This window comes from Schistocerca serialis, chromosome 7 (assembly GCF_023864345.2).
Source record: "Schistocerca serialis cubense isolate TAMUIC-IGC-003099 chromosome 7, iqSchSeri2.2, whole genome shotgun sequence".
Lineage (NCBI taxonomy): Eukaryota > Metazoa > Arthropoda > Insecta > Orthoptera > Acrididae > Schistocerca > Schistocerca serialis.
In genome coordinates, this window is record NC_064644.1 from 175,500,212 (window position 1) to 175,524,832 (window position 24,621).

The 24,621-nt window shown below is 45.1% G+C and overlaps 1 protein-coding gene across 1 annotated transcript in view; it reads left to right on the forward strand.

Moving 5' to 3' along the window:
- The window catches only part of LOC126412249 (nose resistant to fluoxetine protein 6-like), a 385,456-nt gene that overhangs the window by 342,724 nt on the left and 18,111 nt on the right, over positions 1-24,621 (forward strand). Inside the window, exon 11 of the mRNA XM_050081747.1 lies at positions 8,607-8,790. Within this exon, the coding sequence (XP_049937704.1) occupies positions 8,607-8,790 (184 nt within the window). The remainder of the gene's footprint in view (positions 1-8,606; positions 8,791-24,621) is intronic.

Here is a 24,621-nt window from a genome sequence, read left to right on the forward strand (position 1 = left end):
CCCTTACACTGGGCAAACCCTTAATCCTGGATTGTCACGCATCCCACTGTGCCATTCATTAGTGCCGTCCTGTCCCATCGGAAGCTGCACAGCACCGGACAATCCGTCGCTCATGCATCACAGACGCTTTTAGCTGTGCAATATCTTTTTTCAGAGATGGAAAAGAAGTAATTTTTAAAAAGTTGCACATCTTCCTGTATAGGACGAGGCCCTCCTCATCACCGATCATAAGCCGCTGGTTTCCTTAGTTAGCCCTCGTTCCCAGCTGCCAGAGAGAACGGCCACCAGTTGCAGTGGTGGGCCTTCCCTCTCATCGTTTTGTTAGGTTCTAAAACTCTTAAATTAGGTACCTAATATAGGTTCTATCTTTTAAGAAAATAGCTTATAAAAATCGAAAAATAAGTGACCAAAATCTGACATTTTATTGTCTAGAAAAATACATAGATTGACAAAAATCCGTATTATATTATTGTCCATTGTCCCGGTGTACCCTTGGGACAGGGTGTATGTCCTTTCTCTGCCCCTTTTTTGGGCAGCATGTGGTTGTTGGTGATCGATGCATTGTCCAACTTCCTGTACATAGTGAAGGCGTCCTCCATATCATCGACTGCTACAGTTCACATCTTGTCAGTGACTTTCGACTTTGAAGGAGCTCTCAGGATCCTGGTAGGATAGACGTTGACTGTGGATATTGTATCACAGACACAGTTCCTTTGACTGTTCAGAAATGTCACTAAACCCGTCCAAAGGTGTAAACAACCATGCATGAGCAGCGCCTATTAGACGGAGAGGGTCCGACAGACGATCAGTTCCAGTCATTCCACCAGGAAGGAGGTACAAGGGCTCGTGTTGTCTGAAGTCCAACCGTGCCTAGACGGTCAATACTGCGGTTCGATCACGTCCGCATTGTTATTTTGTGCCAGGAAGGGCTCTCAACAAGGGAAGTGTCTTGGCGTCATGTTTGGGCATGGAGGAGATACAGAGAGACAGGAACTGTCGATGACATGCCTCGCTCAAGTCGCCCAAGGGCTACTACTGCAGTGGATGACCGCTACCTACGGATTATGGCTCGGAGGAACCCTGATAGCAACGCCACCATGTGAATAATGCTTTTCGTGCAGCCACAGAACGTCGTGTTACGACTCAAACTGTTCGGAATAGGCTGCATGAAGCGCAACTTCACTGCCGACGTCTACGGCGAAGTCCATCTTTGCAACCACGACACCATGCAGCGAGATACAGATGGGCCCAACAACATGCCGAATGGACAGCTCAGAGTTGGCATCACGTTCTCTTCACCGACGAGTGTCGCGTATGCCTTCAACGAGACAATGGTCGGAGACGTGTTTGGAGGCAACTCAGTCAGGCTGAAGGCCTTCGACACACTATCCAGCGAGTGCAGCAAGGAGGAGGTTCCCTGCTGTTTTGGGTGGCATTATATGGGGCCGACGTACGCCGCTGGTGGTCATGGAAGGCGCTGTAATGGTTGTACGATACGTGAACGACATCGTCCGACCAATAGTGCAATCATATTGGCAGCATAATGGCGAGGCATTCGTCTTCATGGACGGCAATTCGCGCCTCCATCGTGCACATCTTGTGAATGACTTCCTTCAGGATAACGACATCGCTCGCCTAGAGTGGCCAGCATATTCTCCAGAAAGGAACCCTAACGAACATGGCTGTTATAGATTGAAAAGGCTTGTTTATGGAAAACGTGACCCACGTGGTGAAGACTGCCAGTCTCGCTAGCGGTATGAAAGCAGATCTCACTATCTGCAGCATCGTCGACAGGACTGACTGCGGACCTTTGGTACAGAGCCGAGTGGAGGGTCTGAATCAGAGGCTGAGACGGTTCTGCGACCATGTGGGCTGCAGATTCATCGACTTGCGCCATAGGGTGGTGGGGTTTCGGGTTCCGCTGGATAGGTCAGGAGTTCACTACACGCAGCAAACGGCTACACGGGTAGCAGTGGTTGTGTGGCGTGGACTGGGCGGTTTTTTAGGTTAGATGGCGTCGGGCAAGCACAGAAAGGGCAGCAGCCTCAAAGTTAGGACATGCGGGGGCCAAGCAGCAATCGGTATTGTAATTTTAAACTGCCGAAGCTGCATTGGTAAAGTACCGGAACTTCAAGCGCTGATAGAAAGCACCGAAGCTGAAATTGTTATAGGTACAGAAAGCTGGCTGAAGCCAGAGATAAATTCTGCCGAAACTTTTACAAAGTCACAGACGGTGTTTAGAAAGGATAGATTGCATGCAACCGGTGGTGGCGTGTTTGTCGCTGTTAGTAGTAATTTATCCTGTAGTGAAGTAGAAGTGGATAGGTCCTGTGAATTATTATGGGTGGATGTTACACTCAACAACCGAGCTAGGTTAATAGTTGGCTCCTTTTACCGACCTCCCGACTCAGCAGCATTAGTGGCAGAACAACTGAGAGAAAATTTGGAATACATTTCACATAAATTTTCTCAGCATGTTATAGTCTTAGGTGGAGATTTCAATTAACCAGATATAGACTGGGACACTCAGATGTTTAGGACGGGTGGTAGGGACAGAGCATCGAGTGACATTATACTGAGTGCACTATCCGAAAATTACCTCGAGCAAGTAAACAGAGAACCGACTCGTGGAGATAACATCTTGGACCTACTGATAACAAACAGACCCGAACTTTTCGACTCTGTAAGTGCAGAACAGGGAATCAGTGATCATAAGGCCGTTGCAGCATCCCTAAATATGGAAGTTAATAGGAATATAAAAAAAAGGGAGGAAGGTTTACCTGTTTAGCAAGAGTGATAGAAGGCAGATTTCAGACTACCTAACAGATCAAAACGAAAATTTCTGTTCCGACACTGACAATGTTGAGCGTTTATGGAAAAAGTTCAAGACAATCGTAAAATGCGTTTTAGACAGGTACGTGCCGAGTAAAACTGTGAGGGACGGGAAAAACCCACCGTGGTTCAACAACAAAGTTAGGAAACTACTGCGAAAGCAAAGAGAGCTTCACTCCAAGTGTAAAGGCAACCAAAACCTCTCAGACAAACAGAAGCTAAACGATGTCAAAGTTAGCCTAAGGAGGGCTATGCGTGAAGCGTTCAGTGAATTCGAAAGTTAAATTCTATGTACCGACTTGACAGAAAATCCTAGGAAGTTCTGGTCTTACGTTAAATCAGTAAGTGGCTCGAAACAGCATATCCAGACACTCCGGGATGACGATGGCATTGAAACAGAGGATGACACACGTAAAGCTGAAATACTAAACACCTTTTTCCAAAGCTGTTTCACAGAGGAAGACCGCACTGCAGTTCCTTCTCTAAATCTTCGCAAAAACGAAAAATTGGCTGACATCGAAATAAGTGTCCAAGGAATAGAAAAGCAACTGGAATCACTCAACAGAGGAAAGTCCACTGGACCTGACGGGATACCAATTCGATTCTACACAGAGTACGTGAAAGAACTTGCCCCCCCTTCTAACAGCCGTGTACCGCAAGTCTCTAGAGGAACGGAAGGTTCCAAATGATTGGAAAAGAGCACAGGTAGTGCCAGTCTTCAAGAAGGGTCGTCGAGCAGATGCGCAAAACTATAGACCTATATCTCTGACGTCGATCTATTGTAGAATTTTAGAACATGTTTTTTGCTCGCGTATCGTGTCGTTTTTGGAAACCCAGAATCTACTCTGTAGGAATCAACATGGATTCCGGAAATAGCGATCATGTGAGACCCAACTCGCTTTATTTGTTCATGAGACCCAGAAAATATTAGATACAGGCTCCCATGTAGATGCCATTTTCCTTGACTTCCTAAAGGCGTTCGATACAGTTCCGCACTGTCGCCTCATAAACAAAGTAAGAGCCTACGGAATATCAGACCAGCTGTGTGGCTGGATTGAAGAGTTTTTAGCAAACAGAACACAGCATGTTGTTATCAATGGAGAGACGTCTACAGACGTTAAAATAACCTCTGTCGTGCCACAGGGGAGTGTTATGGGACCACTTATTTTCACAATATATATAAATGACCTAGTAGATAGAGTCGGAAGTTCCATGTGGCTTTTCGCGGATGATGCTGTAGTATACAGAGAGGTTGGAGCATTAGAAAATTGTAGCGAAATGCAGGTAGATCTGCAGCGGATAGGCACTTGGTGCAGGGAGTGGCAACTGACCCTTAACATAGACAAATGTAATGTATTGCGAATACATAGAAAGAAGGATCCTTTATTGTATGATTATATAATAGCGGAACATACACTGGTAGAAGTTACTTCTGTAAAATACCTGGGAGTATGCTTGCGGAACGATTTGAAATGGAATGCTCATATAAAATTAATTGTCGGTAAGGCGGGTACCAGGTTGAGACTCATTGGGAGAGTCCTTAGAAAATGTAGTCCATCAACAAAGGAGGTGGCTTACAAAACACTCGTTCGACCTATACTTGAGTATTGCTCATCAGTGTGGGATCCGTACCAGATCGGGTTGACGGAGGAGATAGAGAAGATCCAAAGAAGAGTGGCGCGTTTCGTCACAGGGTTATTTGGCAACCGTGATAGCGTTACGGAGATGTTTAGCAAACTCAAGTGGCAGACTCTGCAAGAGAGGCGCTCTGCATCGCGGTGTAGCTTGCTCGCCAGGTTTCGAGAGGGTGCGTTTCTGGATGAGGTATCGAATATATTGCTTCCCCCTACTTATACCTCCCGAGGAGATCACGAATTTAAAATTAGAGAGATTCGAGCGCGCACGGAGGCTTTCAGACAGTCGTTCTTCCCGCGAACCATACGCGACTGGAACAGAAAAGGGAGGTAATGACAGTGGCACGTAAAGTGCCCTCCGCCACCCACTGTTGGGTGGCTTTCAGAGTATAAATGTAGATGTAGATGTAGACCAACCACTCTGAGGGATCTACGCCGAATCGCCGCTGAGGAGTGGGACAATCTGGACCAGCAGTGCCTTGATGAACCTATGGATAGGATACCACGACGAATACAGGAATGCATCAATGTAAGAGGACGTGCTACTGAATATTAGCGATACCGGTGTGTACACCAATCTGGACCACCACCTCTGAAGGTCTCGCTCTATGGTGGTACATCATGCAATGTGTGGTTTCCATGGGCAATAAAAAGAGGGGAAATAATGTTTATGTTGATCTCTATTCCAATTTTCTATACAGGTCCGGAACTCTCGGAAGCGAGGTGATGCAAAACTTTTTTTGATGTGTGTATATAAATGACCTAGTAGATAATGTAGGTAGTTCCAAGAGGATTTTCGCGATGATGCTGTCATATATAGTGAAGTCGCAAAGGTTGCAAATTATAGCGAAATCCAGGAAGTCCAGCAGATTACCGACGCTTGGTGCTGGAAGTTGCCTCAACGTAAACAAACGTGACGTATTGGAAATACATAGACAGGAAGTTTATTGCAGTGCACGAACAAAAGAGTTAGCTTACAAAAGTCTAGTTTGAACAATACTTAAACATTGCTTGTCAATACGGGATCCGTACCATATACGACTGAGAGGGGAAATAGAAAAGATCCAAAGAAGAACAGCACTCTTCAGTACAGTTTGATTTAGTAACCGCGAAGCCGTCATCTAGATGCTCAGTGATCTCCAGTAATAATAATGTCGCGTGACGTCGGCCTCCCGTAGGGTAGACCGTTCCCCTGGTGCAAGTCTTTCGATTTGACGCCACTTCGGCGACTTGCGCGTCGATGTGGATGAAATGATGATGATTAGGACAACACAACACCCAGTCCCTGAGCGGAGAAAATCTCCGACCCAGCCGGGAATTGAACCCGGGCCCCTAGGATTGACATTCCGCCGCGCTGACCACTTTTTTTTCTTTTTTTTAAAGTTTGTTCGCTATTGTTTGTTGCTTGTGTTCTGGGCGGACATCACAAGACGTTCGTTCAAGTTGATCGTTGATTCTTGTACTCAGTTTTTTATTACAGAAGGTGAGCTGCCCTCTGACCGAACACGCTGAGCTACCGTGCCGGCAGAATCGAACCCGGGCTCTTAGGATTGACATTCCGTCGCGCTGACCACTCAGCTACCGGGGGCGGGCGGTGAACACTGGTAGGCACTGAAAGAGAGGCGTTCTTCATCTAGGTACTGTCTACTGTATAATTTACATGAGCGTTCGTTCCTAGAAGAGTCACCCAACATATTGCTTCCTCCAAGGTATATCTCGCAAAAAGGCCACCAAGACAAAATTAGTAGATTCTAGACCACTCGAGACTTATTAGCAATCGTTCTTCCGGCGAATTACACGTTACAGGAACACACACAGTACCCTCCGTCACCCACCGTAAGGTGGTTTTCGGAGTATAGATGTAGATGTAGAAGGAGAGTTCTAGTCTTGGCTGATGGACCAAACACATTTCTACTATTGCATCTTTTTAAAATCCTCACTACCTTTCCGAGAAGCACCTCCAGCATATGATAAAGAAAGTTATAGTGTAACAACTACAACGGCTTCTGACATCAAATGTATCAGTTGTGTTACTAAATGTGACACTTCTGTCACTCAGTGTAACTGGGTTTTCTCTTTGGATGCTTTCAATTGTCAGGATGAGCATTCTAAAGCATTCTGTCAGGGTGAAAATATTAAATAAATTAACTTTTCTCTCTTAACAACATGTGGGCAGGGTGGGTTCTTCCTTGGCTCGGGTATGAGGTCGAATGAAACATCATTTTTACATAAGATAACTTTTATTGAAGATTTGTACAACTGTATCTTACGGGATGTTCTGGTTCGGAGAGCGGCGGCTGTGTCGTTTGTGAAGTCTTCTGCTGCGGCAGCGGCGGCGGCGGCGGCGGCGGCGTCTGATTACGCGTAGCGGTGTGTATCTCGTGTCGCCGTCTCGCCCAGCTGACGGGAGACGCGCAGCGCGAGGTGGCCGGTTTAACTATTGCGAGCGAAGTCGTGCATCGGATGATACCTTGGGTGTGGCGTCCCAGTGTTTCTCTTCTCTAAGCGGCCGCGTGTGTTCTGCGTCGGCCAGCGGAGCGGTGCGGCGGGAGAAGGCCAGTGTGGCGGACTCGAACCACGGACTCCCGCTTGCCAGTCTTCGGCTGTCAGCTCTTCATCCCAGCTCACAGGTGACTACTGATGTGAGGTTGTCTCCTTCCCGTCCTCACGAGTCACCCGGGTACGTAAAAATCAGACTTCAAATACCTTTTAACTTCTGTCTTCTGGCGCCGCGGCTGCTGCTTGCTATTTCATTACAGCGGCGGACTTGGTGCGTCTGTGCATGATGCAGTCTCTTCTTGCATGACGGTCTTCAGCACCGAAACTGACTGAAAACTACTGCTACTCTTCTTTTCTTCCTTCGTCTCTCGTCTTCGTCTCCGTCCCCGTCTCCGTCTTCGTCTTCGTCCCCGTCTTCATCTGTCTTCATCTGTCGGGCCCACCGCGTCTCGCGTATTTATTCACTTCAGTTCACTGGAGGTGAACGACTTCACGGCCATTGCCTCTTCTGTCACGTTGAAAAGCTTCTCGAAGAATCTTCTTAACGTCGGTCATTGGCTCTTGGAATGTAGGCGGGGGCCTCTGATCGCATGTGACGACTGAGAAACACGTGAGCCGGTCATTGCCTCTTCCGTCACGTTGAAAAGCTTCTCGAAGAATCTTCTTAACGTCGGTCATTGGCTCTTGGAATGTAGGCGAGGGCCTTTGCTCACATGCGACAACTGAGAAACACGTGAGCCGGTCGGGCGATGCCCTGACGGCTGAATCGACAGCGCCCGCTTATGTGGAACTGCTGACTTCACGGTCATTGTCTCTTCTGTTCTGCTGTTCTGCACGCTGAATGCCAGTATGTAACTCTCTAAACTAAAGCAAGTTTTCCATTTATATTCTAATTTCTAGTTCACTTCGACTTCACTAATTTATTTACTTAAGTAACACTCAACAATAGACACACACTCGCACCGAGCGAGGTGGCGCAGTGGTTAGCACACTGGACTCGCGTTCGGGAGGACGACTTTTCCATCCCGCGTCCGGCCATCCTGATTTAGGTTTTCCGTGATTTCCCTATATCGCTCCAGACAAATTCCGGGATGCTTCCTTTGGAAGGGCACGGCCGACTTCCTTCCCCGTCCTTCCCTGATCCGGCGAGACCGATTTCCTAGCTGTTTGGTCTCTTCCCACAAACAACCCAACCCACCCCTCTACACTCGTCTTCTACTGGCTCCGGGAAAAGCCTGAATTCCAATGTACGACGGATCTGTATCTCAGTGTTCCTATCCCGCTTGAACACAAGCTTAACATGTTGTAGCTGTTGCGTAAAAATTTCGGCGTCCAAGCAGGAGTAAGCCCTCCTTACCAACGTCCTCAAAGCCTTCGTTCGTTGGTACGTGGGTGACTACTCAACGCGTGAAGATAACGATCTGTACGAGTTGGTTTTCTATAAACACAGTATCTCAAACAGATCCGAGCTATTATGAGCGGCTTTCGTTACGTCAAAGTACTATTATAATCGTGCGAAAGACGAGCACAATCGGCGACCCTTGGCTATAGGCTTTCTTAGGACAAGTATAAATGTTTGCTTTTGCTTAGTTGTGATGTGTGCCTTCCATCACCGTATGACCTGAAGTGTACGCCGCACAGGTTGTGATAAGCGCGTGCTGGGCCGCGTCGACGGTCCTGGCGCTGTCCTCGGTGTACGGGCTGCACCTCAGCTACCACAGGCCCTACAGCAGGCTGGAGGCTGCGCTGTTCGCCTCTCTGCGGCCGATCGCCTGGTCTCTGTCCATCGCCTGGGTCATCTACGCCTGCGAAAAGGGACGCGCAGGTCAGTGTCTTGTTTACTCTTCACAGTTGGCTCATCGTCTTATCACATTATCTCTGGGTGGTGCCAGTGCGAATCACAATGCCAGCACGTAGGAACAAATACACTGATTTATCAACAGCTGTATGATTTGTAGAAGTTTATTTTATTTTATGAACTTCTGTGTGCTATCAGTTTCGGCATTACATTGACGCCATCTTTAGGCCCCTCTCGTCATAGTCGTAAAATCAAACCGCCTCAGTCTGTGTCGCCTGGCCACCAAGAGCTGTTGTAGGACGATTGATTCACGGATCCAATTATATGGCTCCTTCCATGCATAGCGATTTTACGACTATGATTAGTGGGACCTGAAGATGGCATCAATGTAATGCCGAAACTGGTAGCACATAGAAGTTCATAAAATAAACTTCTACAGATCATACGGCTCTTGGTAAATTATTGCATCAAGAAGTTCATGCCAGCCGTTGTCCCACGATCCATAATGGATCAACGAAGATTAAATACACTGAGGTGACAAAAGTCGTGGGAAAGCGATAGCCACATATATGGATAGCGGTAGTACAGCGTACGTACGGTATAAAACGAAGGTGCACTGGCGGGGGTTTCACGTGAGGTGATTCATGTAAAATGGTGTCCGACGTAATTATCGCCGCACAAAGGAAATTAACAGACTTTGAATGCGGAATGGTAGTTGAAGCTAAGCGCAAGGACATTCCATTCCATAAGTTTCTAGAGAATTCAATATTCTGATATCCCAGTGTCAAGAGCGTGCCGAGAATACCAAATCTCTCAACACTGACAATGCAGAGGCCGACGGCCTACGCTAAACGAACAAGAGCAGCAGCGTTTGCAGAGAGTTGCCGCTGCTGACAGACAAGCAGCCCTGGATGAAATAATCGCGGAAATCAATGTGAGACGTACGACGAACGTACCCGTGAGGGCAGTGCGACGAAGTTTGGCGTTAATAGGTTATGTTGGGAGAAGACCGACGCGACTGCCTCTGCTAATACACTAGCGGCCATTAAAATTGCTACATCACGAAGATGACGTGCTACAGACGCGAAATTTAACCGACAGGACGAACATGCTGTGATATGCAAATGGTTAGCTTTTCAGAGCATTCACACAAGGTTGGCGCCGGTGCGACACCTACAACGTGCTGACATGAGGAAAGTTTCCAACCGATTTCTCATACACAAACAGCAGTTGACCGGCGTTGCCTAGGTGAAACGTTGTTGTGATGCCTCGTGTAAGGAGGAGAAATGCGTACCATCACGTTTCCGACTTTGATAACGGTCGGATTGTAGCCTATCGCGATTGCGGTTTATCGTATCGCGACATTGCTGCTCGCGTTGTTCGAGATCCAATGACTGCTAGCAGACTATGGAATCGGTGGTTCAGGAGGGTAATACGAAACGCCGTGCTGGATTCCAACGGCCTTGTATCACTAGCAGTCGAGATGACAGGCATCTTATCCGCACGGCTGTAACGGATCGTGTAGCGACGTCTCGATCCCTGAGTCAACAGATGGGGACGTTTGCAAGACAACAACCATCTGCACGAACAGTCCAACGACGTTTTCAGCAGCATGGACTATCAGCTCGGAGACCATGGCTACGGTTACCCTTGACCCTGCATCACAGACAGGAGCGCCTGCGATGGTGTACTCAACGACGAACCTGGGTACATGAATCGGAAAAGTCATTTTTTCGGTTGAATCCATGTTCTGTTTACAGCATCATGATGGTCGCATCCGTGTTTGGCGACATCGCGGTGAACGCACATTAGAAACGTGTATTCGTCATCGCCATGCTGGCGTATCACCCAGCGTGATGGTATGGTTTGCCATTGGTTACATGTCTCGGTCACCTCTTGTTCGCATTGACGGCACTTTGAACAGTGGACGTTACATTTCAGATGTGTTACGACCCGTGGCTCTACCCTTCATTCGATCTCTGTGAAACCCTACATTTCAGCAGGATAATGCACTACCGCATGTTGCAGGTCCTGTAGGGCCTTTCTGGAAACAGAAAATGTTCGACTGCTGCCCTAGCCAGCACATTCTCCAGATCTCTCACCAACTGAAAACCTCTGGTCAATGGTGGCCGAGCAACTGGTTCGTCACAATACACCAGTCACTGCTGTTGATGAACTGTGGTATCGTGTTGAAACTGCATGGGCAGCTGTACCTGTACACGCCATCCAAGCTCTGTTTGACTCGATGCCCAGGCGTATCAAGGCCGTTATTACGGCCAGAGGTGGTTGTTCTGGGTATTGATTTCTCAGGATCTATGCACCCAAACTGTGTGAAAATGTAATCACATGTCAGTTCTAGTGTAATATATTTGTCCAATGAATACCCGTTTATCATCTGCATTTCTTCTTGGTGTAGCAATTTTAATGGCCAGTATTGTAGCATGACATCACCTGCAGCGCCTCCACTGGGCTCGCAACTATGTTGTTTGGACCCTAGGCGAGTAGAAAATCCTGACCTGATCAGATGAGTCCCGATTTCAGTTGGTAAGAGCTGCTGTTATGGTTCGAGTGCGGGGCTGGTCCCACGAAGACATGGACCCAAGCTGTCAGCAAGGCACTGTGCAGCTGTTGGTGGTTCCATAACGGTGCCGGCTGCGTTTACATGGAATGGACTGGGTCTTCTTGTCCAACTGAACCGATCATTGATAGGAAATTGTTATATTCGGCTACTTGGAGACCATTTGCAGTGAATCATGGAGGTCGGTTCGAGCACAAAATCCTGCACCGGCAACACTTCCACAGTTATGGACGGCCATAGAGGCAGCATGATTCAACATTCCTGCATGGGACTTCCAATGACTTATTGAGTCGACAGAACGTCGAGATGCTGCACTAAGCCGGGAAAAATGAGGTCCGACGCGGTACTAGAAGGTATCCCATGACTTCTGTCACCTCAGTTTACACTGGCGTGCAAAACTTAAGGGCGAAAGTAATTTTAGCACAATGCCAAGTTACATAGATTAATGGAACTTGAACTATACAAAGAAACAACTGTTACAGTACAGTGCAGAACGTAACTGAAAGAAACAGACATTGAAACGAACAGGAATGACACTTGAATTCAAAGACAACATTTGCACTGAAGTCACAGCGATTCATGATGGCCCCGTGTACATTACAAAGGTGGGACATCGTGTTTAATAGGGTGTATGAGCACCACGGATGAAAGTACATACTCAGCAATATGTTCCCATGGTGGCCCTGAGGTTGGTGAGGTTGAACATATTTTCGTATGTTGGGAGGTGGGAACACGTAATTCACGAAAGAACATGTCAGAAATGATCATTTTGGTGGTGCAGGTGTTTTCGCGTAGGGAGGCATACTGTTGCATGGGTGTACCGACTTCCAAATCTTTTAATACGGTACAATCATCGTTCAACGTTATTGTGGCGCTATACTACTGTCCTACGTACGTCTGTTCAGGGGAACATTCGGCTCTGAGTTTATTTTTGGGGTTCAGTACCTCAGTCGCTATGAACTGAACCCTTATAGGACCACTTAGTTGACCGTTTGGCTATCTACTCATCTGTCTGTCAGTCCGACTGTTAAAAACCACATCTCCCACAATTGGGTAGACGTACCGTGTTGACATTCGCGTCACATACTAAGGTCTACGGTCCCTTCTCGGTTGAAATAATTGAAGCCTCTAAGCTGATGAAATCAAAAATCACTGGCCATTTATCTCACATGTTTCGGCACTCGCAAACCCACTCATCAAAACTTACAGGGTACTTACGGGTGACCTAGAATCATGAAATTTGGCAACAAACAAGCTTTCACAGTACAAGCAAATAAAAAATTACGTCATAGTTAATTTGTAATTACATCACACGAAAAATATTTTTTGTCAATTTTATTCGACAGTCTGTCTGTTCATCCGTTAAGACACCTTTTGCCGGCCGCGGTGGCCAAGCTGTTCTAGGCGCTTCACTCCGGAACGGCGCGACTGCTACGGTCGCAGGTTCGAATCCTGCCTCGGGCATGGATGTATGTGATGTCCTTAGGTTAGTTAGGTTTAAGTAGCTCTAAGTTCTAGGGGACTGATGACCTCAGATGTTAAGTCCCATAGTGCTCAGAGCCATTTGAACTATCTGAAAGACACCTTTTTCTCGGGAACGAGTAGGCGTATCAAGTTGATATTTATGTCGTATACTATAATTTATAGTTTCTTGGCGGAATGAGAAATGTAAGTTTCTACGACTATGCAATCAAAATATATGTCCTTTTATGTCACATATTTTCATACTCGCAAACTCACTCAACAAAACCTGTAGGGTACTTCCCACTGGCCTAGAATCATGAACATTAGCAAGCAACAAGTTTTCAAACCAAAAGTTAAGCAGAAATTCGGAATTGTGAATTTTTCATCATACAACATGTAAAAAAAGAAATTTGTTATTCTACTGCCTGTCTTTCTCTCCGTCTGTTAAGACTTCTTTTTCTCAGGAACGGGTAGACATATCAAGTTAAAAGTTGTTCCATGTACTAAGATCTACAGTCTCTTGGCGGTGTAAGCTTCTAAACCAGTGTAATCAAAAGATACGGCTATTTATGTCACATATTTTGATACTCCGCAAACTTTCGCATCAGAACCTACAGGTACTTCCCATTGAACTGGAGTCGTGAAATTTGGCAACAAGAAAGGTTTCACAGTACAAGCACTCCTTCTTCAGGCCACAAGTGGCCCACTGGGACCATCCGACCGTCGTATCATCCTCAGTTGAGGACGCGGGTAAGAGGGGCGCGTGGTCATTACACCGCTCTCCCGGTCCTCATGATGGTTTTCTTTGACCGAAGACGCTACTATTCGGTCGAGTAGCTCTCAATTGGCACCACGAGGCTGAGTGCACCCCGAAAAATCGCAACAGGACATGGCAGCCCGAATGGTCTCCCATCTAAGTGCCGGCCACGCCCGACAGCACTTAACTTCGGTGATCTGACGGGAACCAGTGTATCCACTACGGCAAGGCCGTTGCCTTCACAGTACAAGGAAAGAATCATTCGGAAAATTGTCAATTTTTAATTGTATCGCACGAAAAAAAATTCTTTTTTCAAGTTTTATCCGATTTTAAACTTAAAATTAAAGCAGTTTCGAATGTCTTGGGTTCTGATATCGTGCCAGTACGAATGTCGATAACAGTCCAAAAAGTCTACATTCTCGACTTTTGAGATGGATGAACTGTCTATATAAGCTTGATTAAGTTTGTGTGGAAATCTCAAGAGTGCGAGTTCTCCTCACATCTAGCCATGGTTTGTGGATGGCAATGCAAGAGTGCATCGAGCAGCACAGGTAGAGGAGCTCTTTGGAGCGAGATGATATTCAGCAGACGGACTGCCCTGGCCGTTTCCCTAACTGAATTCCCATCAAGTATGTGAAGGATACATTAGGCACATGTACTGCAATATGTCAACATGCACAACGACCCTCCAGCAGCTGTCAACTATGATGGTGGAGGAAAGGAACGCCTTACCAAAGAACTCTTTACCAACCTTGTGGCCAGCATCAGAGCACATTGCAGTCCGTAGTGCTTATACACCCCTTCAAGAACCATATTCCGCATTTTGTAATGTTCGTAATAAATCGCGGAGACGACAGAGTAATTATTGCCTCTGAATGATTTTTTTTTTCAGTTACCTTCTGTCATACACTGAATCAGTTCATACTACACATGGTCCAAATTTCAAATTATGGAAAGTCCAGATTGGAATATCACAAATATTATAAAAAGGATAGCTTGCTACTCAACTTAAAGATAACACCTTGAGTTGCGGATAGACACAATTGAAAGATTGTTACACACTGAGCTTTGAGCCAAAGCTTCCATCAGAAAAGAAAACCCACACACATTCACACAAACAAGCACCCTTATACTCACAAGACCGCTATCTTAGACCGTAATTTGTTTCAACTAACCAGAAAAGCGCGCTGCAAGCATTCTAAAAACCGAGAGGACAAATTCTTGAGGAGCTAGAATCTCGCCCTGATAGGAGGAGGGTGTGTCTCTTGTTGCTCAGATAACTGTAGAAAACCACTCAAACATGTAGATTTTATTGAAAGATTTTTTTAAGCTTAACTGAAAGTTCCCTTTCTTGCTACCACGTTGCTTAATTCGTTTGTGGTTAAAACATACTTTTTACAAATTTCAATTCTGAAAAGTCAAAAACTGCCTTTTGTTTTAATCAATATTAGCGCACGTTCTCTAACAGAAAAAAATTTTAGTTGATCAATTTTGATAATAATTGAAACTAGGATTTTCAAAGTATTGTATTTTGTTCAAGTGATAAATACCTAAAAGGTATTACAAATCAGTGCCATAATACATTTACTCTCATGTTACTGAAGAACGTAAACTACTGTACACAAATTTTCAACACAATATGTGACAATGACATACGAATCTTCTTTTTAGATACTGTGAAGTTTGTTACGTCAGGTACCCCTCCCACCCTTCCCCTGCCTCTAACCGCAAAGTACAAACCAGCAGAATTACTGAGGGGTGTAATAATACTTCAAGGCACGGTCTATAATGTGTAAGGTAACACAACTACTCACTTAAGGTATTCTTGGAACGGGAAAGACGGTAGTTTGATTTGATTTTCGTTAAGCAGACGCACTGTGCGTGCTGTAGCAGACACTGCTACACCTCATGGCTCACGGCTTTCAGTATATGTACCCAATGGTCCACAGTATTTTACTCAAAGTTCTGTTTCCAAAAATTACTCGTTAGATGTTAGTACTAGACACACAGGACGTAGACATCCCAACGCTCAAAACAGCGTAGTGGTACGTGTGCGACCCGTTAACAACAAAAGGGTCAAAGACGCTAACCTGCTGCGAACTGCGTACTGTTTTAACGAGTAAAAACTTATCCCTGAATACAGTGTGAAAATTTTCGACTGTAAACAGACTGACTTTATTTGGAGTTTTCAACAGTTCGATCATTGCTTTGGTGTGGATGCTGGCTATTAATGGGAGTTCACAATGCGGCTGAACTGAATATTAAAAAAAACGTTCAATGAACATTAACATTTGTACCAAGACATATGCATTAGAAGCATGTTCTTATTGTATAACATGGACTTGGTGGCTGTATTTGTGACTTTTCGCCGTAAAAATACAACACGGTTAATTTTTTATGAGCTTATCCCGGTCAGTAATACAAACCAGACCTGATTTGTATAACAGCAGACAAACAAACAATATTATGCAATTTAGTGACACATTTGATGCAGTCAATTTTCCTGTAGCTTTTCTTGACTCAGTTAAGTCGCTCGTCGCCTGGACCAGGCACTGAAGCAAAGAAACATTAACAAGACCGTTACGCCGCAAATTGCTGCCAATTTTGAACTGCAGAATTCATCATTAAATTGCTATCCAAATTTTATTTTGAGTCTTTTATAATGCTTCAGTAGCATCCTTCATCACAGTGGGCAGCTGGGCTGTTCTAAACTTCAACAAATCAGGTTCACCACGGTATCTCATTGTCAATTTTTGGTCAGGCTACCACTTCGAGATCGACTTGAAATGATTATCTACTACATCTTTAAAACACAGAGGTTTTAATAATGCGGTTATATACTCTCACTCGTTATCCAATAACCAGTAATGCTAATCTTTAAAGCATGTAGTACGAGGGTTGACTGAAAAGTAATGCCTCCACCTTCGTAACTTTTCAACAGTTGGCAGAGTTGGTAGGCGGCAGGTACTGCCTTGTTCCGTAGCCTCTTTTCTACAGCTCCAGTTGGCAGGGACCCTGTGCAGACGGTCGGTCAATGTAATTTAAGCAACGTGCAGTCATTGAATTCTTGACAGCAGAAGGTGTCACCCCAAAAGAGATACATCAGAGAATGAAAGCAGTTTATGGTGATTGCGTTGATGTGAGTACTGTGCATCGTTGGGCGAGTGAGTTTAAAGATGTTGAGGTGGGAACATCTGACCTACGTAACAAACAAAGAGTTGGACGTTCTGTGACAGCAACCAACGAGTTTCACAAGCAAAATGTTGACAGATTGTTTCAGAACGATCGTCGTATCCAGTGGTTCCAATTGCTCTGAGCACTATGGGACTTAACTTCTGAGGTCATCAGTCCCCTAGAACTTAGAACTACTTAAACCTAACTAATCTAAGGACATCACACACATCCATGCGTGAGACAGGATTCGAACCTGCGACCGTAGTGGTTGCGCGATTCCAGACTGTAGCGCCTAGAACCACTCGGCCCCTCCGGCCGGCGATCGACGTATCACTCAGAGAGAAATTGCAAGCACAGACGGCATTTCACAAGAATGTGTGGGGCACATTATTGCGTACTTGGCTATTGTAAGATCTGTGGACGATGGGTACCCCGGATGCTGACTCCTGAAATCAAATCTCACCACCGTACGGCATCCTCCATACAGTTCAGATTTAGCACCGTCTGACTTGCATCTGTTCCCGATAAAGAAAGACGATCTGCGGGGCATTATTATGCTTCTGATGAAGAGAACTGTGAGACTGTGGTTGAGGAAACAGTGTCGAATTTTTTCTTGACGACTTGTTCATCGTTGGTAGAAAAGTATGCAATTGGCTGGTGACTATGTGAAAAAGTAAATATTGATAATCACAGGTCATATTCTACGGATTATTTCTGCGTTTGATTTCTTAAAATATTCCCATTCAAACCCAATTAGCAGATCGGTAAATATAATTTGCCCCTCAAGACAATAATGCACATTAATGGTCATCGCTCTTTTTTCCTTTTTATTGTTCTGCTGTCAATCTTTGCACGTCTGACAAAAGAGGCATCACTTTCTTCGACTCTGGCACTCCACCACACTATTCTGTAACGTAACACCGAGACTCACAACCAGGCTACTGAGCCGACTCTACAGCGAGTTGTTTTGTGTGTCGTATGACACTGAACAACGAAGTTACTTCCAACTATTATGAAAAACACCCAATATCACTTTCAAAAATGAAAGAAGGCTGGGAAAACTATTGCACCGACGCAGGCTGAAATGAACTCAATAAACACGCAATCGCAAAGAACTGTAATAGTCGCGCTGTGGGAGTAAACGAAATGAAATTATTCGGTCGAGAATACAAATTAACAAGCAAGGACAGCAGAACAGTCAGACTCGTAACCCACGCTGTTAGGGCAACTTCAGACACGTCTTTGGCCGGGATTTTCATTTACTGTAGTAGAACTGTCTTCAGCACTGAGTGCAGCTTCGAATTGAGACCCTATGACCAGCGAATGCTTGTCTGTAGACGCCCTGGACAGTGGTGTGACACCAACCCGACTTCCGCCCGCCCCCACCAGGAGTAATGGTCTGAGGTGCCATTTTCTTTCATAGAACGACACCATTGGTTGTCATCTGCAGTACCCATACCGTACAGCAGAATATCGACGACATTCTGCACCACGTTTTGATGTCATTCATGCCAAGTCATCCTGGGCTTACAATTCAGCAAGATAATACCCACCCGCACACGGCGAGAGCTTCTACTACTTGTTTCGGTGTTCGCTAAACCCTACCTTGGCCAGCAAAGTCACCTGATCACTCCCCAGTTGAAAACGTTTGGAGCGTTATGGACAGGGCACACCAACCAGTTCGGGAGTTTGACGATCAAACGTGCCAGTTGGACAGACTTTGGCACAATATTCCTCAGGACGATATCCATCAACTCTACCAATCAGTGTCAAGCCAACTAACGGCTTGCATAAGGGCCAGATATGGACCTGTGCGTTATTGACTTGCTTAGTTTGTGAAGCTCTTTCTCTTGAAGAAATCACCCATTTTTTCTTAAATTGTAATAATTGTTTGTCTACATATTTATATCATATCTACCAATTCAGGATAGACACCATGCATACGTAACGTTTGTCATATCGTTGCACGTGAAACGTCTGTACGAGTAGGAATTCTCCATGTTCTAGTTGAAAGACGACCTTCTACCAACTGAATAATGCCTTCTACTTTGTCCACATTTTGTTCATGTGCACTTTCAGACATAATATGTCAGTTAGATAGTTTAATGAAAACCCTAAGACACGCTTTCGAATCTGGTTACTCTCCGGTTACGAAATCATGTATCGTATTCTCTACTACAGTAGCGTATTTCCCATTACAGAACTCGTACACAAATACCATATCGGCACCCTCAGCATTTGTAAATATGTGCGGCATTTTTAAGCGATACAGTAGAACTGGCCAACATATCACGTTCATAGTTCCAAAATTCAGAACTTCAAAACAAAAACAACAATCTACAAATAAATCCATACGAACTGCAGTACAAACATACACAATGAAAGTTAATCTCTGTAACCACCTATATCTCCGTATCCAAACAAATTTGGACAGTTGCTGTCTTATGGGACTTAACAGCGAAGGTCATCAGTCCCTAAGCTTACACACTACTTAATCTAAATTATCCTAAGGACAAACACACACACCCATGCCCGAGGGAGGACTCGAATCTCCGCGGGACCAGCCGCACAGTCCATGACCGTAGCGCCTTTCACCGCTCGGCTAATCCCGCGCGGCTTTGGACAGTTGTTATATGGAACCGGTCTGTACCAACAGCTACTGAAATGTTACTGTTCCTCCTCGTACAATGATACACTTGCGTAGGTACATTCAGCGGTATTGTGGATGCTTTCTGCGAAATATGTTTCGAATAGAGTTTGTAGCAAAGAAGTAATAAATTTAAACGTCATACATGGTGCGGCAGTTTTTCACGCATCTCAGCGTTTATAACGCCAACAATGTGTGGTACCGTGATATTATTTTGTAGGTACATTCAGAGGCGTATGTAGATACTGTCTGCAAAATTTGTTGCGAATAAAGCTCAAAGCAAAGAAGTAATACATTTACAATGAGGTGACATAATCTAAACGTCAGTTCGTGAACAAAATCTTGCAGCGGCAACACTTTCGCAATCGTGAACGGTTGTAGAGGCTTCATGGCTCAATATTTCTGCAGGGGCTTCCAAAGACTCATCATGGGATAGCGATATGCACATATACACCTAGTATCGCGTACACAAAGTATAAAAGGGCACTTATACTCAGGTGATTGATGTGTGAAAAGGTTTTCGCAGTGATTATGGCCGCACGACGGGAATTAATAGAGTTAAGATGAGGAATGGATGTTGGAGTTACACGCATGGGACATTCCATTTCGGAAATAGTTAGGGAATTCTGTATTCCAAGATCCACAGTGTCAATAAGTGCCGAAATACCAACTTTCTGGTATTACCTCTCACCACAGACATCGCAGTGGTCGACGGCATTCCTTGAGAGCTGACGGTAGGGTTCGGATGTGGCATTGACCCCACGACGCCATAGACCGAAGTTGTCAACAAGGCACTGTGCAAGATGCTGGTGGCTCCGTAATGGTGTGGGCTGTTGTTACATGCAATAGACTGAACCGATCATAACTGTAAATGGTTACGTTCGGTTGTTTGGGGAGCATTTGCAGCCATTCATGGACTTCATGTTCGTGGTCAGTTCGTACACAAAGTCCTGCACCGTAACATTTTTGCAATTATGCACAGCTATAGAGGCCGCAGTTTTCAATATTTCTGCATGGGACTTCCCAGGACTTGTGTCCACGCCACGCCGAGATGCTGCATTACGCCAGGCAAAAGGGGGTCCAACACGATATTAGGAGGTATCCCATTACTTTTGGCACCTCCATTTAAACGTCATTCACAATGCGGAAATTTTTCACGCATCTCAGTGTTAATGCCGTCTTATCCCTTAAAGTTTGTGTGGTAGCATGACATAAGTCTGTAGGCGCACTTAGCGGCATATACACTATGTCATCAAAAGTGTCCGGACACCCCCAGAAACATCGGTTTTTGATATCAGGTGCATTGTGCTGCCATCTACTGCCAGGTACTCCATATCAGCGACCACAATAGTCTTTAGACGTCGTGTGAGAGCAGAATGAGGCGCTCCGCGAACCTCACGGACTTCGAACGTGATCAGGTGATTGTGTGTCACTTGTGTCATACGTGTGTATGCGAGATTTCCACACTCCTAAACATCCCTAGGTTCACTGTTTCCGATGTGATAGTGAAGTGGAAATGTGAAGGAACACGTACAGCACAAAAGCGTGCATGCTGACCTCATCTGTTGACTGACGGAGACCGCCGAAAGTTGAAGAGGATCGTAATATGTAATAGGCAGACATCTATCCCGACCATAACACAGGAATTCCAAACTGCTCCAGGATCCGCTGCAAGTACTATGACAGGTAGGCGGGAGGTGAGAACACTTGGATTTCATTGTCGAGCGGCTGCTCATAAACCACACATCATGCTGGTAAATGCCAAACGCCGCCTCGCTTGGTGTAAGGAGCGTAAACATTGGACGATTGAACAGTGGAAAAACGTTGTGTGAAGTGAAGAATCACGGTACACAATGTGGTGATCCGATGGCAGGGTGTGGGTATGGTGAATGCCCGATGAACATCACTTGCCAGCTTATGTAGTGCCAACAGTAAAATTCGGAGGCGGTGGTGTTATAGTGTGGTCGTGTTTTTCACGGAGGGGGCATGCACCCCTTGTTTTGCCTGACACTAAAACAGCACAGGCCTGCATTGATGTTTTAAGCACCGTCTTGCTTCCCATTGTTGAAGAGCAATTCGGTAATGGCGATTGCATGTTTCAACACGATCGAGCACCTGTTCATAATGCACGGCCTGTGGCGGAGTGGTCACACGACAATAACATCCCTATAATGGACCGACCTGCACAGAGTCCTGACCTGAATCCTATAGAACACCTTTGGGATGTTTTGGAACGCCGACTTCGTGCCAGGCCTCACCGACCGACATCGATACCTCTCCTCAGTGCAGCACTCCGTGAAGAATGTGCAGCCATTTCCCAAGAAGCCTTTCAGCACCTGATTGAACGTATGCCCGCGAGGGTGGAAACTGTCATCAAAGCTAAGGGTCGGCCAACACCATATTGAATTCCAGCATTACCAATGGAGGGCGCCACGAACTTATAAGTCATTCTCAGCCAGGTGTCCGGATCTTTTGATCACGTAGTGTATCTACACTGTCTGCGAAATCTGCTGCGAATACAGTTAGTAACACAGAAGCAATAAATCTGAATAGAAATTTTCACGCATCTCGTTGTTTATGATGTCATATCTCCAGAACTCTTGTAAGTACGTGGTACTTACGCCCACCGCGTTTGTTGCCTGACAGTGAGCGATATGTGCATCAAATTTGGTTGAAATCAGTCCATCAGTTTAGGAGGAGATGTGGAACGTACACACATCCATTTTTGTTATATGTATGGATTTCGTGTGGCCCAATGGCCAGGTGCAACTAATTCAGTTGGGCATCAGTTTGGTGACTTGCGCGTTCCTAATCTACCCCAGGAATCCTATCGAGGAAAGTGGGTGCACACTTTGACGTGGAATCCGAACGACATGTCGCTCCCGGCAACTCCTCACCTTCGGTGGGAGGTGAGATCTAGATTAAAGCAAACTGCAAATTTCGGTGGTGCGACCGGGATTCGATTCTGCGAGCTCTCGGTTTCCAGGCACGAGCTTCACCACTAGACCCCCTGACGCGACACTGCCAGTCCTGTAACATCATGTACATGTTACTCCTTTCTGGTAGTTGGTTACTGGCGACAAGTGTGGTGCTGCTTCCGCCATCCCACTCCTGGCGTTCCATGGTTCATGCAGAGGCCCTTTACTGGGCAGACTATCGATATTTCACCGTAATTACTGGATCTACTGGAACAGCAGGAACCAGTTCATTTATTTACCACATTTCTTCGTTCGAAGTCTGTATTTTGATCTCAACTTCTGCATATGAATATTCCGCACTGATACCACTCAGACAGTCAAAGCGTGAATATTCATTGGCATATTTATCTCATATAAGGTTACATTTTGAAATCTAAACCACAGGAATATCCGATGGAACTTTTGTACATGTGTTGGGAAGCGTTTCTAGTATCGCGTTTGTCGCTCTTTTCCGTTCTGAGCGCACAGTAAGTACGTAAAGAGGTCTAGAAAATAGTGTCTCCCTCCAGTGTGGATAAAACTGTCAATCAGACAATGATTGACCATTGTATTAGGATCTTTTTATAGACCACCAGCATCCGCAACCAACGTCGCAGAACGTTTCAGGGAAAGTCTTGAGTGCATAGGAAATAAATATCCAAATTATCTATCAGTTATAGGTGGAGACTTTAATCTGGCATCCACTAGCTGGAAAAATTACACGTTTATCACAGGGGGCAGAAGCAAAGCCTCGTGTGAAGTTATTCTAGGAGCGCTCTCAACATACAACCGTGAGCAACTGATTAGAAAACCAAGTCGAGATGGGAACATATTAGATATCTTCGCGACAAACAGAATGGATCTTTTTGAAAAAGTTAATCCAGAAGAAGGTATTAGCAACCATAATGTCGTTGTGGTTTCTATGCCAGTGGAAGCTGCAAAAAAACCAAAGAAACAGCGTAGAGTTCTCTTGTTTGGGAAAGCAAATAAAAGTGTCATTAATGAATATCTTCATATTCAGCTCCAATCACTCACAAAGATATTGAGTATCTTTGGTCGGAATCGGAATTTAAAGGCATTGTCTACCACGTGCTGGAGAAGTACGTGCCTAGCAAAAATATTGGGGAGAGAAAGGATCCACCTTGGTACAACAAACATATTAGGAAGTTGCTGAGAGAGCAGAGAATTTTGCACAGTCGTTTTAAACGTAGTCACTGCCCCGCTGACAAACAGAAATTATGCGAAATGAAAGCAGCTGTTAAAAGGTCAATGAGAGATTCTTTTAACGAATTTGAAAGCAATATTTTATCTGGACATTCTAAAAATAATCACAAAAATTGTGGCCGTACATAAAATCTATGAACGCCACAAATAATTCAAAATAATTCAATATCTTCTCTTGCAGTACGGGTACTGTGACGGATGATGATAAACAGAAGGCGAAATTCTAAACCTAGCTTTCAAAAACCCGTTTAAGGTATAGGATTGCAGCACCATTTCCCCTTTCATTTATCGAGCAAACGTAAGGTTGGCTGACAGTGTTTAGTGTACCTGAGATTGTAAAACAGTTAAGATCCTTAGACGCCAGCTGGCCCAGACGGTATCCCCGTAAGATTACATGTTGACTATGCTACAAATGTAGCACCAGAGATCATTGGAACAGTGGAAAATTCCACAGGACTGGAAGAAGGCCCAGGTCATAGCAATCTATAAAAAGGGGAGAAAATCGGATGCACATAATTACCGGCCAGTTTCACTGACATCGATTTGTTGTAGAATCATGGAACATATTTTGTGTTCAGACATGAAGACCTTTCTAGACTCTGAGAAGCTCATCTGTGTACCGACTAACATTTTCTTCAGACCAGAGGAAAGTTACTACCCTCAGGCAAAAAATAACGCAGTGCTTTGGTTAATGGGCAAATATACAAGTTATGATTTAACAATATTGGGAGCGATGTACGTGTTGAATACAAGATGTATATGAAAAATGAATTCGAGAAAATACTTAAATATCAGAATCACAATAAGAAGTATGGTAACATGCTCCGAATTGAATTCAACAGAATGGGTATAGGCTAGGAACTGGACTCCTAGTAGAGAGGGAATGGGTTGGGTCACGTTCCCGGCAAGTCACACATGAAAAATAAATCAGTAGTACAGCAGATACAAGAATATGACGGCAAACATCTGGTGTCAGATATAAAGGAGGATCTCTTACTCCCTAAGGATGCGTTTAGAAGGCTGGAACTGACAAAAATGAAAAGGCAGTGAAGACCTT